The 15,956-nt window shown below is 44.2% G+C and overlaps 1 protein-coding gene across 1 annotated transcript in view; it reads right to left on the bottom strand.

Annotated features, from left to right (window-relative positions):
• LOC129706007 (protein phosphatase 1 regulatory subunit 12A-like) overlaps positions 1 to 15,956 on the bottom strand; it is a 129,707-nt gene that overhangs the window by 37,423 nt on the left and 76,328 nt on the right. Inside the window, exons 10-12 of the mRNA XM_055649978.1 lie at positions 10,294 to 10,506; positions 2,886 to 2,971; positions 2,007 to 2,216 (exon numbers count right to left, since the gene is read on the bottom strand). Of these exons, the coding sequence (XP_055505953.1) occupies positions 2,007 to 2,216; positions 2,886 to 2,971; positions 10,294 to 10,506 (509 nt within the window). The remainder of the gene's footprint in view (positions 1 to 2,006; positions 2,217 to 2,885; positions 2,972 to 10,293; positions 10,507 to 15,956) is intronic.

Raw genomic sequence — 15,956 nt, 5'->3', positions numbered from 1 at the left:
TGATGCTTGAAAATCATTGTCATTTCACAGATTCCACCGAGCTTAGTTTAGAGATACAGCGCGGAAACAAGCTCTTTGACCCACGAGTCCGCACCAACCAGCGATCCCCGTGCACTTGCACTATCCTACACACTAAGGAGAATTTACAATTTTTACTGAAGCCAATTAACCTACAAACCTGTACATCTTTGAAGTGTGGTTTACCAGAGCACCGGGGGAAAACGTTTGCGGCCACAGGGAGAATGTACAAACTCCGTACAGACAGCACTCATTGTCAGAATCGAACCCAGCTCTCTGGTGATGTAAGGCAGCAACATTACGTGTCGCCACCTGGCTATGAGGTTGGAATGGGTTTGTTTTTTTAACACACCGAGGCAAAAACTATCTGAACACTTGGCTTCATGTCTTGTTTCCGAATATCCACTGGTTTTCTGATTAATTTCTTCCTGAAAGACGGCAAGGCATCATGCCATTGTTCCATCTACTTATTTACTACAAAGATATGCACATACTACAGGCATGGCATGCAGGGATCGGTCGTGTACCACATGGTTATTTGCTAGATCAGGAGAGTAAGGTAGTATTACAGAGAAGATAATGGAGAGTTTTCACTAACAGCTGTCCAAACACAATTCTTCAAAGTTCAAGTATAAATTGCCAAATACACCCTAGCCAGAAGCAGAGTAAACAGTGTTTATACTGGCCCAGATTAAAAATGACCTGCTCCATGAACGGTAAAAATTTCCCTTGCTTCTTACTCCTTTAGATCCCAAGGTCAAGGGGCTCAGATAATATCTAGAGAAATACCAGTGACCAAGAGATCACACTTTCTGAGATATGAGGCAGCTCTCAGTGGATTGTTTAATGGCACAAATTAAAATAAGTTATCATCAGTGTGAGCATATTTTCCACAGTCTGCCCCATTGCTTCTCTAAATGCCACTTTACATGAATGCCAGCCAAGCAGCGTTACCACTCATCTTATTCTGCCACACAATACTTTATTTTACGATGTTGTGAAGTCATTTTGTGGATTAGTCATTGGACTGAATCTTCCTCTCAAAAACTCTTCCTTTACATTTCAATCGGTAGCTCACTTGCACTTACAAACATACCCAATGTCAACTGGCAGTTTTCTCAAGCAAAACGATGCAGGCACATGTTCACTGCACTGACATTTGTCACATGTACATTCTTCTCCAGTTTAATATTGTGGCTATCACACATAAAGAACTTTTATAATGTTTTTCTGAAGAGCAACCCAAAGTGCTCTGAGTCTGGGTCTGAAGAAGGGTCTCGACCCAAAACGTCACCTATCTCTTTTCTCCAGAAATGCTGCTTGACGTGTTGAGTTACTCCAGCCTTTCGTGTCTATCTTTGATATAAATCAGCATCTGCAGTTCCTTCCTACACAACCCAGACTGCAAGCTTAATAAATCTGCAACATAGCCCCATTTGTTTGGACAGAAAACACAGCAACTAAGGATTCAAGAATTCACAAAGACATGAACAATCAGTAACTGATGGATATTTTTTGAAATCAGTGAAGAGAGAAATATTGTCCAGAACACTGTAACATTCGGAATTTACAGTTAATGATGTGGGATGTTAAATATCCTCCTGAACTGGCAGGAACTTAAAATCTGACAAACAGACCCTCATTAATGCAGCACACCTGCATGGGTTTTTCTGCCAACCTGCTTTGTATCCGCAAGGCCAAGAATGGGACTTGAATGCTAATAAACCTCCGATCATTTCTGCCAACAACCTGAAGTGATTTACTGATAATTTACCATTGGAACTAAGTGAGCGAGCACAATATTTTATATCCAGAGATATACAGGGCAAGAATCTCACAATGAAGTGGAATGAATGAATGAAATAATCCAAAAGGAGTGACAACAGCCCCAGAGCTCAACTCCTTTATAGAGTTCCCACTAGAAACATAAACAAGTCCTCTTCACATTATCTAGCGGCTGACGATTTTAACACACGCGATCTACAAACCTCTTTGGATAACCAGAGACTGCCGCGATGGAGACGCCAGAGGAAGTCGGCACGGTGTTGCTGAGGTCCTTATCCCTTTTGTTGCTGTCCAAATCTGTCGGTCGTCGTGTGTAGGATGAACTCCGCGCCAGGCTGCCCAATGGATTGCCAGAGTCATCCTCCCGCTGCCTTGAGTAGGAGGCACTGCGAGCCAACGGGGCTGTAGAATCACTGCAAGAAAAAGCAATGTTCGCACATAGGAAGCAGCAGGGCCCGAAGAAAGACGTGGCACACTGCTTCAGGTACAGTGGAACTCCAGAGCAAACCGAGACTGCTCAGAGGAAACATTATCAAGTCCTTCTGATAGTGCTTTCAACCCCGGTGAACCAACACAAACGCAAACTTAGCGTAAGATGTTCAAGACTGAAGGTTTGCTGAGCATCTTTTATGTTGCTACTTTACAGAGTGTGGAACTAATTTCCCCTGGCCAAAACCATTCATTATTCAGATTCTATTACCTCACTGATATCATGGTGTCACATGAATCCCAGATCACTGTGGGTATAAACATTTAGTGGCAGCTGTTTGCTAACTATCATTTCAGATATCAAACAAAAACTATAAATTCAAATTCACACATGCACTGACTACACCGCCCAACACGGACTTCCATCTGTATATATGTATATATGTATGTAGCGCCGCAGAATTTGTGCACCTATTCCCCCCCCCCCCCATCTCCCTTCTGTTTTTTGTTTTTTTTGTTCCTTGTTTTTTTTGCTAAATTGTATGTATGCACTGAGTACGAGCAGCTTTCAGTTTCACTGTACATGTATAGTGACAATAAATGGCATATCTATCTATTAGTCCAGTGAACTAGCTCCTAGTTTGTTTCCCTACCTGGATTTGGCCTCATTGGTATCTCCAATAGTGAAGAGCTTTCTTGTTGGAGTGGGTGGAACACGGGCTAATCGAGGTTCTTTCTCCTGAAAGGCAAGGAACAAGTGAAGAGTGAACTGTAAACACAGTCTACAATCGACACAACAGCTCGCCACACTGTACAATAGAGTTCAATGCTACAGTGCCCTCCATAATGTTTGGGCCAAAGTCCCATCATTTATTTATTTGCCTCTGTACTCCACAATTTGAGATTTGTACTAGAAAAAAAAAATCACATGTGGTTAAAGTGCACATTGTCAGATTTTATTAAAGGCCATTTTTATACATTTTAGTTTCACCATGTAGAAATTACAGCTGTGTGTATATATAGTCCCCCCTATTTCAGGGCATCATAATGTTTGGGACACATGGCCTCGCATGTGTTTGTAATTGCTCAAGTGTGTTTAATTGCCTCCTTAATGCAGGTATAAGAGAGCTCTCAGCACCTAGTCTTTCCTCCAGTCTTTCCATCACCTTTGGACACTTTTATTGCTGTTTATCAACATGAGGACCAAAGTTATGCCAATGAAAATCAAAGAAGCCGTCATGAGACTGAGAAACAAGAATAAAACTGTTAGAGACATCAGCCAAACCTTAGGCTTACCAAAATTAACTGTTTGGAACATCATTAAGACGAAAGAGAGCACTGGTGAACTTACTAATCGCAAAGGGACTGGCAGGCCAAGGAAGACCTCCACAGCTGATGCCAGAAGAATTCTCTCTATAATAAAGAAAAATCCCTAAACACCCATCCGACAGATCAGAATCACTCTTCAGGAGTCTGGTGTGGATTTGTCAATGACCACTGTCCACAGAAGACTTTATAAACAGAAATTGAGAGGCGGCCCCTAACGGCAGCGGCTCGACTACAGTCGTCTGTCTTTTTTTATTTTTGTCTTGTTAAATGTATGTCTTGAGTTAGTTTTTATTATTTTTTTAGCTGTGTATATGTGGGGGGTGGTGGGGGTGCTGTGGGGGAAACCGTTTTAAATCTCTTCCCTGTGCGGGGACCCGACTATTCCCTGTCGGGTCACGGATGTCGTTGGGCCTAACATCGTGGAGCCGGCGGCGACCTCCGGCCGGGACTAATCTGAGGGCTCCAGTTGCAGAGCCTGCGGAACTGAGATCGCGGAGCTGGCCAACTTCGGAGAGGGAAGAGCTGTGGTGGCGTGCGGCTGCGACCCGACTTTGGAGTTCGGTGGCACCGGCCGCAGACCCGATGGACAGGAACATCGGGAGCTCACAGGTCCCTGGTGGGAGACTGCTTTTCCGAGCTCTGCAACAGCGACTTCTCCCGCTGGAACCGCGGGTTTAAAGGACATGGAGCCGGGGCCTAACATCGCCCGGCGTGGCTTAAACGGCCTCAGGACTTACCATCGCCCGCCGGGGGCTTTAACATCGGAGGCCCAGTTCGCCTCGACACTGCAGCTGAACCGCGGGAGAAGGAACAAAGGGAAGAGACAAAGACTTTGCCTTCCATCACAGTGAGATGTTGGAGACTCACTGTGATGGATGTTTATGTAAACTGTGTTAAGTGTGGGTCTTGGATTGTTTTGTAATGTAAAAAACTGTAGAAATGATATTTTGTTCAAGCCTAGGTTTGAATGACAATAAATAGCATTCTATTCTATACTGCAAGATGCAAACCACTGGTTAGCCGCAAAAATAGGATGGCCAGGTTACAGTTTGCCAAGAAGTACTTAAAAGAGCAACCACAGTTCTGGAAAAAGGTCTTGTGGACAGATGAGACAAAGATTAACTCATATCAGAGTGATGGCAAGAGCAAAGTATGGAGGAGAGAAGAAGCTGCCCAAGATCCCATACTACTTCATCTGTGAAACACAGTGGTGGGGGTGTAATGGCCTGGGCAGGTATGGCTGCTGAAGGAACTGGCTCACTTATCTTCATTGATGATACAACTGCTGATGGTAGTAGCATAATGAATTCTGAAGTGTATAGACACATCCTATCTGCTCAAGTTCAAATAAATGCCTCAAAACTCATTGGCTGGCGGTTCATTCTACAGCAAGACAATGATCCCAAACATACTGCTAAGGCAACAAAGGAGTTTTTCAAAGCTAAAAAATGGTCAATTCAAAAGTGGCCAAGTCAATCACCCGATCTGAACCCAATTGAGTATGCCTTTTATATGCTGAAGCGAAAACTGAAGGAGTCTAGCCCCCAAAGCAAGTACAAGCTAAAGATGGCTGCAATACAGGCCTGGCAGAGCATCAACAGATAAGACACCCAGCAACTGGTGATGTCCATGATTCGCAGATTTCAAGCAGGCATTGCATGCAAAGGATATGCAACAAAATACAACACATGACTACTTTACATTACATTACATTGCTATTTCCCAAACATTATGGTGCCCTGAAATGGGGGGGACTATGTGTAAACACTGCTGTAATTTCTACATGGTAAAACCAAAATGTATAAAAATGGCTTTTATTAAAATACGACAATGTGCATTTTAACCACACGTGATTTTTTTTTCTATTACAAATCTATCAAAACACTGATTTGGTAGTTTAGGGGTTCTACACATTCACTTTCTCTTTCATTTTCTTTCTTTCTTGTTCTTCCTCTCTTTTTCCATTTCATCTTTGCTAAAATTAAAATGGAAGCTGTACAATAATTGTATTATGCCGCGGTTTATACTTTTGTACACTGCTTCTAATAAAAATATAAATTTTTAAAACATTAAAAAATCTCAAATTGTGGAGAACAGAGGCAGATAAATAAATTATGTGTCTTTGTCCCAAACATTATGGAGGGCACTGTAACTGAGGCACAGATAAAGATGGAACAAGTGTCCTTGCATTTTACCAGAAACTACCAAAGAAATGCACAGTAATTCTGTTCTGCTGCTGCCCCATTAAAATTCTTTGCACTATTTGCACGACGGGTCAGTTGCAGCTGGATGTCCCGACTATTTTGGTCGACCAAAACTTTCTGCATCAACCAGTAAACATTTCCAAATAAGGTGCAGAACACAATTTTTACCCCACTATCTAACCAAGTAATTGAATGGCACGTGTCGACATGAATTAAACCGTTTGTTCAATGCAAGCTAACAAAGTCTTTGTTAAGTGGGGATTGTGTTACACAAGGCCCAGCACATGATGCATGAATGAGCCACTTTCTATTGTGGTTTTCTCTTTTCTCTGTAACACTGGAAACCCGATAGAAGTATATAAAATAATGAAAGGCATAGATAGGATAGACAGTCAGAACCTTTTTCCCAGGATGGGACAGGAGCAGGGCATTATCCCCAAACTTTATATCTGTTATATGGGATGACTGCATCGGCGCTACCTCCTGCACCCATGCAGCTCATGGGCTTCATCAACTTCACCACCAATTTTCATCCTGCACTCAAATCATCCTTCCTCCCCTTTCTTGATCTCAGTCTCCCCTCCACTGGAGACACGACCTTTTCTTGTCGGGTACTCCGTTATCGTTGCCTGGGAGCAGGCCTCCTCAAACAGTGCCGGGGACTCACCTCACCGTCGCGGAGCTGGCCGAGTCCAGAGCGGTGGGTGGAGCGGTGGTGGACAGGAAATTATTGACTGAAATTATTACAAACCCACCAACTCCCGCAACTATCTTGTCTAGAGTTCTTCCCATCCTGCTTCCTACAAAGATTCTATCCCCTACTCCCAATTCCTGCATCTACGCCACATCTGCACCCAAGATGAGGTGTTCCATAATAGGACATCCGAGATGGGAACAGGGGTTCCCCTCTCACATCATAGATGAGGCCCTCACTCGTGTTTCCTCATTACCCCACAGCTCCGCTCTTGCTCCCCCTCCCCATAGTCACAACAGAGACAGAGTCCCCCTAATCCTTACCTTCCATCTCATCAGCCGTTGCATACAACACATAATCCTCTGAAATTTCCGCCACCTCCAACAGGATCCCACTAGCCACATTTTCCCATCTCCACCTCTTTCTGCCTTCCCACCCAAACCACTCTCTACCCAGGTACCTTCCCCTGCAACCGCAAAAGATGCAACAGCTGTCGCTATACCTCCTGCCTCAACACCTGTCCAGGGACCCCGACGGTCCTTTCAGGTTAGGGAGTGGTTCACTTGCACCTCATCCAACCTCATCTACTGTATCCATTGTTCAAGATGTGGACTCTTGTACATCGGTGAGACCAAACGGAGACTGGGCGATCGTTTCGCAGAACACCTTCACTCAGCCCGCGTGAACCTACTTGATCTCCCGGTTGCTGGACACTTTAATTCTCCTTCCCATTCCTACATGGACCTTTTTGTCCTTCGGTCACCTCCATTGTCAGAGTGAGGCTAAATGCAAATTGGAGGAACAGCATCTCATGTTTCGCTTTCCGCAGCTTTCATCCCAGTGGTATGAGAATTAATTTCTCTCACTTCAGGTAGCCCCGGCATTCCTTCCCTCTCTCTCTCTCTCTCTCTCTCTCTCTATCCCCCCTCCCCACCCAAGTCGCACTAGTTTCTTATTTTCACCTTACAAACAGCTAACAATGACCTGTTTGCTTTATCATCGTAACTTTTTTGCACATTGTTTATTCACAGTTCTTTATCTCTCCACATCACCATCTAGATCTCTCGTTTCCCTTATCCCTAACCAGTCTGAAGAAGGGTCTCAACCCGAAACGTCACCCATTCCTTCTCTCCAGAGATTCTGCCTGTTCTGCTGAGTTACTCCAGCTTTTTGTGTCTACCCCAGGATTTAAAAATCAAATTCGTGAGGGCATAGCTTTAAGGTGAGAGGAGCGTAGAAAATGTACAATGTAAGTTTTCATTACACAGAGGGCGGTGAGTGCCTGGTACGCGTTGCCGTGGGTGGTGGGTGACGCAGATTATTTTCACAAATGATTCAAGGGCTGTGGGATACAGATTTGGGGAAAAAGAACAAGAGGTATATGAGGAAGAACTACTTCTTGCCTCAGGGTGGTTTTGTGCCACTGGCAAGAAGTGGGTAAGGGCATCTGGCCAGGACTTCCCTAACTTGAGCTGGGTGGATCCTCATATGCTGTAACAATTCGGCCTAACCAAGGGTCTTGAATCTAAAACGTTAACTTTGAATCCCTTTCCACAGATGCTGCATGACCTCCTGCGGGGTTTTCCAGCAATTTTTTTGCTTTAGTTTCAGATCTATCTAAAGTTTTTCAAAACATTTTCATTATAAACTCTGCAATTGTAATTTTATGTTCTTCTTGCCTGTTCTGGCTCTTTGAAAGAAAGCATTTATTATTCTCAGTCCCTTTCTCTTTCCTTAAGGCAATTATTTGCATCTTACATGTAATCCAAATACTGATTACAAATCAATATTGCATCCTTGTCCACTTATTAAACAGTAGATTTCAGGTCATCAGTGGTTTGTTTCCACGGGGGGGCCGTCCTGTGTGGTATGGCTGCCCAGCCTGCAGCTATCAGTTTTTTCTCTTTTTTTTTTTTTTTAGTTAGTTGAGTTTTTTGTTCTGGAGTTATAGACTTTTTTATGTGGGGGGGAGGGAGGTGGGGGGGGGGGGGGGGGGGGGGGGGGGGGGGGGGAGGGGGGAACTGCTTTTCTAGGGTCCCTACCTGGTCGGAGACGCAGCTTTTCTCCAGGCTGCACCGTCGACCCGTCCTCGCGGCCTACCAGCGGGCCTGGAGCGGCGTTTCCCATCGGGGACCGCCCAGAACCTCGGCTTCGGTAGCAGCACAGCGCTGGAGCGCTATCGCGGAGCGGGCGATGCCCTACCCGGGTCGCCGCGCTGGAACTCCAGTGAGCTGAGACCGCCGATAAAAACATCGCTGAGCTGCGGGTCTGAGGAGCGGCCAGCTGCGGGTGGCGGCGCTGACTTTTCATCGGGAGTCTGGGATCTCTCAGCGAGATCACCAGTTGTGGAGCTCCATCCGGCGCGGCCTTGTTGGCCTCGGAAGCCGCAGCCTCCAGTACGGAAACGGCCGTTCCAGGGTTCCCATACCGCTATGAGGATTCTCCCGATGCCGGAGCACCATCACCCGGCGAGAACGGCCTGGAACATCGGGCCTCCGTGGTGGCAACTGTGGAGGCCTCAATAGGCCCGACTATGGGTGAACTGGGGATGGGGACTGGACATTGTGTCTTCCCCCACAGTGGGAACCATTGTGAGGGGATGTTTTTATGTTTAAATTTCTTTATTACTGTTATGTCTGTATTCTTTCTTTATGTGCTGCATGGCAAGAAGCATTTCACTACACCTAGGTGTATGTGACCAATAAAATAACCTTTGAACCTTTGTTTTAAAAATAACATCACCATAAGTAAAATAAAACAGAAAATGCAAGGGAAACTCAGGAAGTCAGGAAGCATCTCTGAAGAGAATAAAATAACGATTATGCTTCAGGCACTGGCCCATTATCTACACCTGAAACATTAACTCTTTCTCTCACTACAGATACTGCCCAATAGGCCTTTCGGCCCAAATTGCCCACACCGGCCAACATGTCCTAGTTACACTAGTCCCACCTGCCTGCACTTGGTCCATATCCCTCCAAACTTGTCCTATCCTTGTACCTGTCTAACTGTTTCTTAAACGTTGGGATAGTCCCAGCCTCAACAACCTCCTCTGGCAGTTTGTTCCATACGCCCACCACCCTGCGTGTGAAAAAGTTACCCCTCAGATTCCTATTACATATGTTCCCCTTCACCTTGAACTTATGTCCTCTGGTCCTTGATTCCCTTACTCTGGGCAAGAGATTCTGTGCATCTACTTGATCTATTCCTCTCATGATTTTATATACCTCTATAAGATCACCCGTCATCCTCCTGCGTTCCAAGGAATAGAGACCAAGCCTACTCAACCTCTCCCTACAGCTCACACTCTCTAGTTCTGGCAACATTCTTGTAAATCTTCTCTGAACCCTTTCAAGCTTGACAATATCTTTCCTATGGCCAGAACTGAACACAATACTCTAAATATGGTCTCACCAACGTCTTATACAACTGCAACATGATCTCCCAACTTCTATACTGATGAAGGCCATAAAGCCTTTTTGACCACCTTATCTACCTGTGACTCGACCTTCAAGGAACCATACACCTGCCCTCCTAGATCCCTCTGCTCTACAACACTCACCAGAGGCCTACCATTCACTGTGTAGGTCCTGCCCTTGTTAGATGTCTGAAAATGCAACACCTCACATCTAGTCATTCTATGAATATCTTCAACATTTTCTGCTTTTATTCCAGATTTCCAGTATTGATGTTTTTCTATTCTCTATGCCCAGCTCTTTTGGTCACTTAGACTAAACCTACTCTATCAGGTCACTGACCTACCTACCAGTACTAACTACAGAACTGATTGAGTTTCACTCTCGAGCAATGCTCCTAAACATTTCTCTCACAAACCTTCTCCTTGGATTCAGCCAGAGTCAGCTTGGGACTAGATGCTGAACGGACAATTCCTGTCTCTTTCCCTCTCTGCTCCTCTGGTGGTGGCTGCAAGTTGTTGAGGGCTCCGTAGCTTCCTGTTTTGCGTAGGGCAGTGCGCCACGCTGCTGGGGACTGCTGCTCCCTCTTCTCCTCTTCGAGAGCTGCTGTTTTGGCGGGGGAGCCTGAAAACTGGGCATGGAGAGGAAACACTTTATCAAATGATGGGACACATTCACCCATAATTGAATGGCCTCAAACTGAAGTGGAGAACAATGGAACAGAAAAATATCCTGCTAAAGCTTAATGACAAAATAAAAAGCTGGCAGAGTTAGGGGGCTTACCTCTCAGTGCCTTCAAAGGTGGAGGAGAGACCAAGCTTACTTTAATACAGCATAAGAATATAACGCAAGTAGGGCTGGAAGATTTACCAGTCTCTCAATCCTGCTTCATCTTTCAATATAATCATGGCTGAACCTTGACCTCAACTCCACTTACCTGTTCCATTCCAGAACTCACAGAATCCCTTAAAATTCAAAATTATTTTCAACCTGCATCTTTAAATATGAAAAGAACAACATCATTTGGCTGGTAGACAAAAATTCTGGAGAAACTCAGCGGGTGAGGCAGCTTCCATGGAGCGAAGGAAATAGGCAACGTTTCGGGTCGAGACCCTTCTTCCGACTGATGTGGTGGTGGGGGGGGGGGGGGGGGGGGCGGGAAGAAGAAAGGAAGAGGTGGAGACTCTAGGCTTGTGGGAGAGCTGGGAAGGGGAGGGGAAAGAATGAGAAAGCAGGGACTACCTGAAATTGGAGAAGTCAATGTTCATACCGCTGGGGTATAAACTACGCAAGCGAATGCGAGGTGCTGCTCCTCCAATTTACGGTGGGCCTCACTCTGGCCATGGAGGAGGCACAGGACAGAAAGGTCGGATTCAGAATGGGAGGGGGAGTTGAAGTGCTGAGCCACTGGGAGATCAGGTTGGTTATTGCGGACCGAGCGGAGGTGTTAGGCGAAGTGATTGCCAAGCCTATGCTTGGTCTCACCGATGTAAAGCAGCTGACACCTCGAGCAGCGGATGCAATAGATGAGGTTGGAGGAGGTGCAGGTGAACCTCTGCCGCACCTGGAAAGACTGCTTGGATCCTTGGATGGAGTCAAGGGGGGAGGTAAAGCGACAAGTGTAGCATTTCCTGCGGTTGCAAGGGAAACTGCCAGGAGAGACATCATTTGGCTTGTCTCCCATGTGAAGCCACTGCTCCCAATGTTAGTGTCTCCAAGCAGAATAAACAACCAAAGCATTCATTCTGATTCGTCACTTTGAATTTCGTTTTTCAATCAACACAACTCAGTTGTCTAAACTACGCAAACTACATGTCCATCCCAATACTTATACTGAATAAACATTTCATCCCAGGAGTCAATTTAGCGAACCTTTGATCTGTTTCCAGGCATTAACGCAAAAAGATGCAGAAAGCAAAACTTCACACAATACCTGCAAACTCTTGTGTAGAAGGGAACTGCAGATGCTGGTTTATATACAGTGCCCTCCATAATGTTTGGGACAAAGACCCATCATTTATTTATTTGCCTCTGTACTTCACAATTTGAGATTTGTAGTCGAAAAAAATCACTGTTAAAGTGCTTAAAGTGCACATTGTCAGATTTGAATAAAGGCTATTTTTATACATTTCATTTTCACCATGTAGAAATTACAGCTGTGTTTATACATAGTCCCCACCATTTCAGGGCACCATAATGTTTGGAACACGACAATGTCATGTAAATAAAAGTAGTCATGTTTAGTATTTTGTTGCATATCCTTTGCATGCAATGACTGCCTGAAGTCTGTGATTTATGGACATCGGCATGGCCGTCTTCTCAGGTGATGTTCTGCCAGGCCTGTATTGCAGCCATCTTTAGCTTATGCTTGTTTTGGGGGCTAGTCCCCTTTAGTTTTCTCTTCAGCATATAAAAGTCATGCTCAATTTAGTTCAGATCAGCTGATTGACTTGGCCACTTAAGAATTGAACAATTTTTTTAGCTTTGAAAAACTCCTGAAAAGAACCTGAGCCACTGAACCTGTGAAGCCATGTATCCCAAACATTATGGTGCCCTGAAATGGGTGGGGGGGGGGGGGGGGGGGGGGGGAGCTATGTATAATCACCACTGTAATTTCTACATAGTGAAACCAAAATGTATAAAACTGGCCTTCATTAAAATCAGACAATGTGCACTTTAACCACATGTGATTTTTTTTAATTACAAATCTCAAATTGTGGAGGACAGAGGCAAATAAATAACTGATGGGTCTTTGTCCCAAACATTATGGAGGGTACTGTGGGTGACGTTCCGGGTCGAGACCCTTCTTCAGACCCTGAAGAAGGATCTCGACCCATAACGTCACCTATACCTTTTCACCAGAGATGTTGTCTGAACTGCTGAGTTACTCCAGTATTTTGTATCTATCTTCAGTTTAAACCAGCATCTCCAGTTCCTTCCTACACAAGTACCTCTTACCTGATGTCCAAGGTCAAATGTGAGAGCCACCATCTCTAGTGCCATTTCCAGGCATGATCTTATAATTGAGTTGCCTTGCAGCCTATAGAAAAAACATGCAGCTATGCGACTAATAGCATAACCAACCAAAAAGAGAAGCTGGCTGGCAAAGGAGGGACTTACCTCCCTCCTTTTGACAACAAAGGTGGGAGCAGTCTAAAACGTCCTCTGCCATGGAAATGACTGGAAAAATATCTCAGCAGGTCAGGCAGTGCTTGCGGAGAGAGAAATGGCAATGAAGTACGAGGTTAATGGTCTTCTATCACAACCATCATCCACATGCAACTTGACCTGCTGAATATTTCCAACATCTTCTGCTTTTCCCCCCCCCCCCCAGATTTGCAACATCGACAATTTCAGTTGCTGTTGTCTCTCAGCCTTTCCATGCTGAGAGAACAAACCGATGACAACAACCTCTGGAAATCAAGCTCAAAAAGCAGCAAAATTCACTAGCAAGCCGCAGCTAAGCCCTAAACAAAAACAAATTCTTAATTATTAAATAAAGCATTAAAATTTCCCTCTGGTCAAACTGTGGTGACCATATCATGAATATGGAAGAAATATCTTTTAACAATTCCAGTGTAGTCAAATATTGATGTTTCAGAAGGCTTCCACAACTTTGCTCTGAATGGCTAACAAAGGAAGTCTTGCCCCAATAATTAGCAATGGTTTGTTAGGGTCTTTGTGCAGATAAGCTGTTATTGGATCTAACAGTTATAGCCACTTCATGTTCATAACTGGACATGCCCCAGGGGGAATCGATGCAAACATGTGCAAATGTTTGAGTGTAAAAAGTTAAAATGTTCAATTGGCAACTTGAGGTCTTGGAGTTAAGGCACAGAAACTAGAGCTTCAAAGATGAACGCAAACTGTATTGGGATGAGAAGGAGAGGGAAGGAACCAATACCAGTTAGTGGCAGCAGAGGAATTCAGGAATAGAGAGAATACGCACCAATCCGGGATTAAGGAGGAAATTGCACTAATTAAGGACTGAGAGGTACACACACAAATCAGACAGACAGTGGAAACACAAACCAAAAGCAGACAGAGGAAAGAATATGCATCAAGTAGGGCTGAATGGTAAAAGGGCACCAATAGGACATCAGGGCACTAATAGGAATGAACATCAAACTACAAATCTGTGTGTTTTAACTAGGCAATCAGATATAGGCAATGAGCACAAACATCCCCACTTGAATGCAGTTTAAATGCTTCATGAGGCCTGCAGTTGCTCGTTATTAAGCATAAGCTCCCTGCTTGGACAAGTCTGAATATTAACTTTCATTGCTTCTGGATTATTTCTACTGGTAGGTTATTAGTGAGGTGTCTGAGAGATGTGTGTTTGGGTCACTGCCGTTCACAATGTTCAAAAGGATTTGAAACTTGGAACAGAATCAAAATTGCATTCGTTTTCTGATAATAACAAATCTCTTGAAGAATGGCCATAAATAACAGAATAAAAGGCCACAGACGGAGATATGGGTAATTTGTGAAGTTGGGCCAAGTCATGGCAGATGTGTAGAGTAGCTAAGCACAAAATAATGTGAAATCTGAAGGATAAACACTATGGGCATACGAGCACAGTAGTCGATTACAAAGGAGCGGACGGATTGGTGTGGGAATGAGAATGGCAGTAGGGTGGGACAATGCCTGCTTCCTATGAATACTGTTGACATTATGAGCAAACAAATAATAGTTGAGAGAGAACAGATCTCAGATATTAACAACGACTTTGCACAAAGCTCCAGCCTAGATTCACCTGGAACCGAGAGCATCACATTTCAGAAGGGACATCTTTGATAGTGTAAATTGATATTTTGTATGTGTCATCCAGTTATAGGCACGGCAGAAGACGGAAATATCTCTATTGGGGGACAAAAGGGGCATGCAGTGGCTCAGCAACATTTCAGAGGAATTCAGGCACATTGAAACCTCATGACAACTTCTACATGAAACTGGTAGAAGCTCATTTTCAGAATTGGGAAAGTGAGAATGAATGAAATTAGGTTGTAGTGGCGCAATATCTAAAGGAGAGAGTGAGCCAGGAGCACTAGAGACAAAACTATGTCTGTAAACCTTCAGAAACATTTAGGGACCAGCCAGTTGGAACTCAGGAGCCTCTTATACTCTTGAACATTCTATGTTTCCAATACAAAAAAGTATCCTCAAAACATTTCAATCTAATTTAAAAATGCAGTGAGCCATTAACCTCTTTTCCACGGTTGGTACCCAACACAAGCAATTTGTGTTTTCAGCGATGTTACATCCTCTCTCCTTTCAACAATACAATCACGTTCACACGATAGGATATGAGACAGAAGGAAAGCTTAATACACATCTACCCATCCTCAACCACCTCCTGAGATGCCTTGTGTCTTATAGCAATTTTCTGAACAGATTTTAAGCGGTAAAGGCTGCAAATTACAATATACAGATTGCATTCTAGATTGCTGAACTTTCTGTTGCCTCAAAAATTAGACTGCCTCTTCTAAAATTGCTTACCTAAAACCAGAGAGTTTGAAATAGAGAGGAAGACTAACAGAGATGAATGCAAAATAAACCACGTGCCCATGCAGCACAGCAAAAGCTCCACCGAGAATGGTAATCTCAACATGCAAGAAGCTCACCGCTGCTTTTTGACCTCTTTTGGCGACCAAGACAATGCCGGTTTTGCGTAGGCCCTGTCGCCATGACTTTGGGTCACTTGACTGACAAAAAGGTAGGAAAGGAGTAATGAAGTCAAACTGTAGTCAAAGGAAGAGCAAGAGGAGAAAAAGAAAGTCAGATGAGAGTGATAGAGAAAGAATGACAGGCACAAAAGAGCAAAGAGGAAAAACATCCTTGTTCTACATGGCCTTAATATAAATAAATAATCAATTCCGTCCACAGTAGACCATGCTGTCAATAAATCAAATCATCTATATCACTGTAACTTTCATCAGCCAATGCCTAACTAAACCAGGGAATTGAAACTGCTGGAATGATGTTCAACGGAGCATTGATGCTCATGGAAGGTAATGAAAGTTTCAATCAAAGTTTCAAGACAGGGAATGTTACGCAAGCTCCCATATCTATCTGGATCAC

Source organism: Leucoraja erinacea, chromosome 18, assembly GCF_028641065.1.
Source record: "Leucoraja erinacea ecotype New England chromosome 18, Leri_hhj_1, whole genome shotgun sequence".
Classification (NCBI taxonomy): Eukaryota; Metazoa; Chordata; class Chondrichthyes; order Rajiformes; family Rajidae; genus Leucoraja; species Leucoraja erinaceus.
The sequence above is the reverse complement of the archived record's forward strand: the minus strand, read 5'-3'. Positions and strand labels throughout refer to the sequence as shown.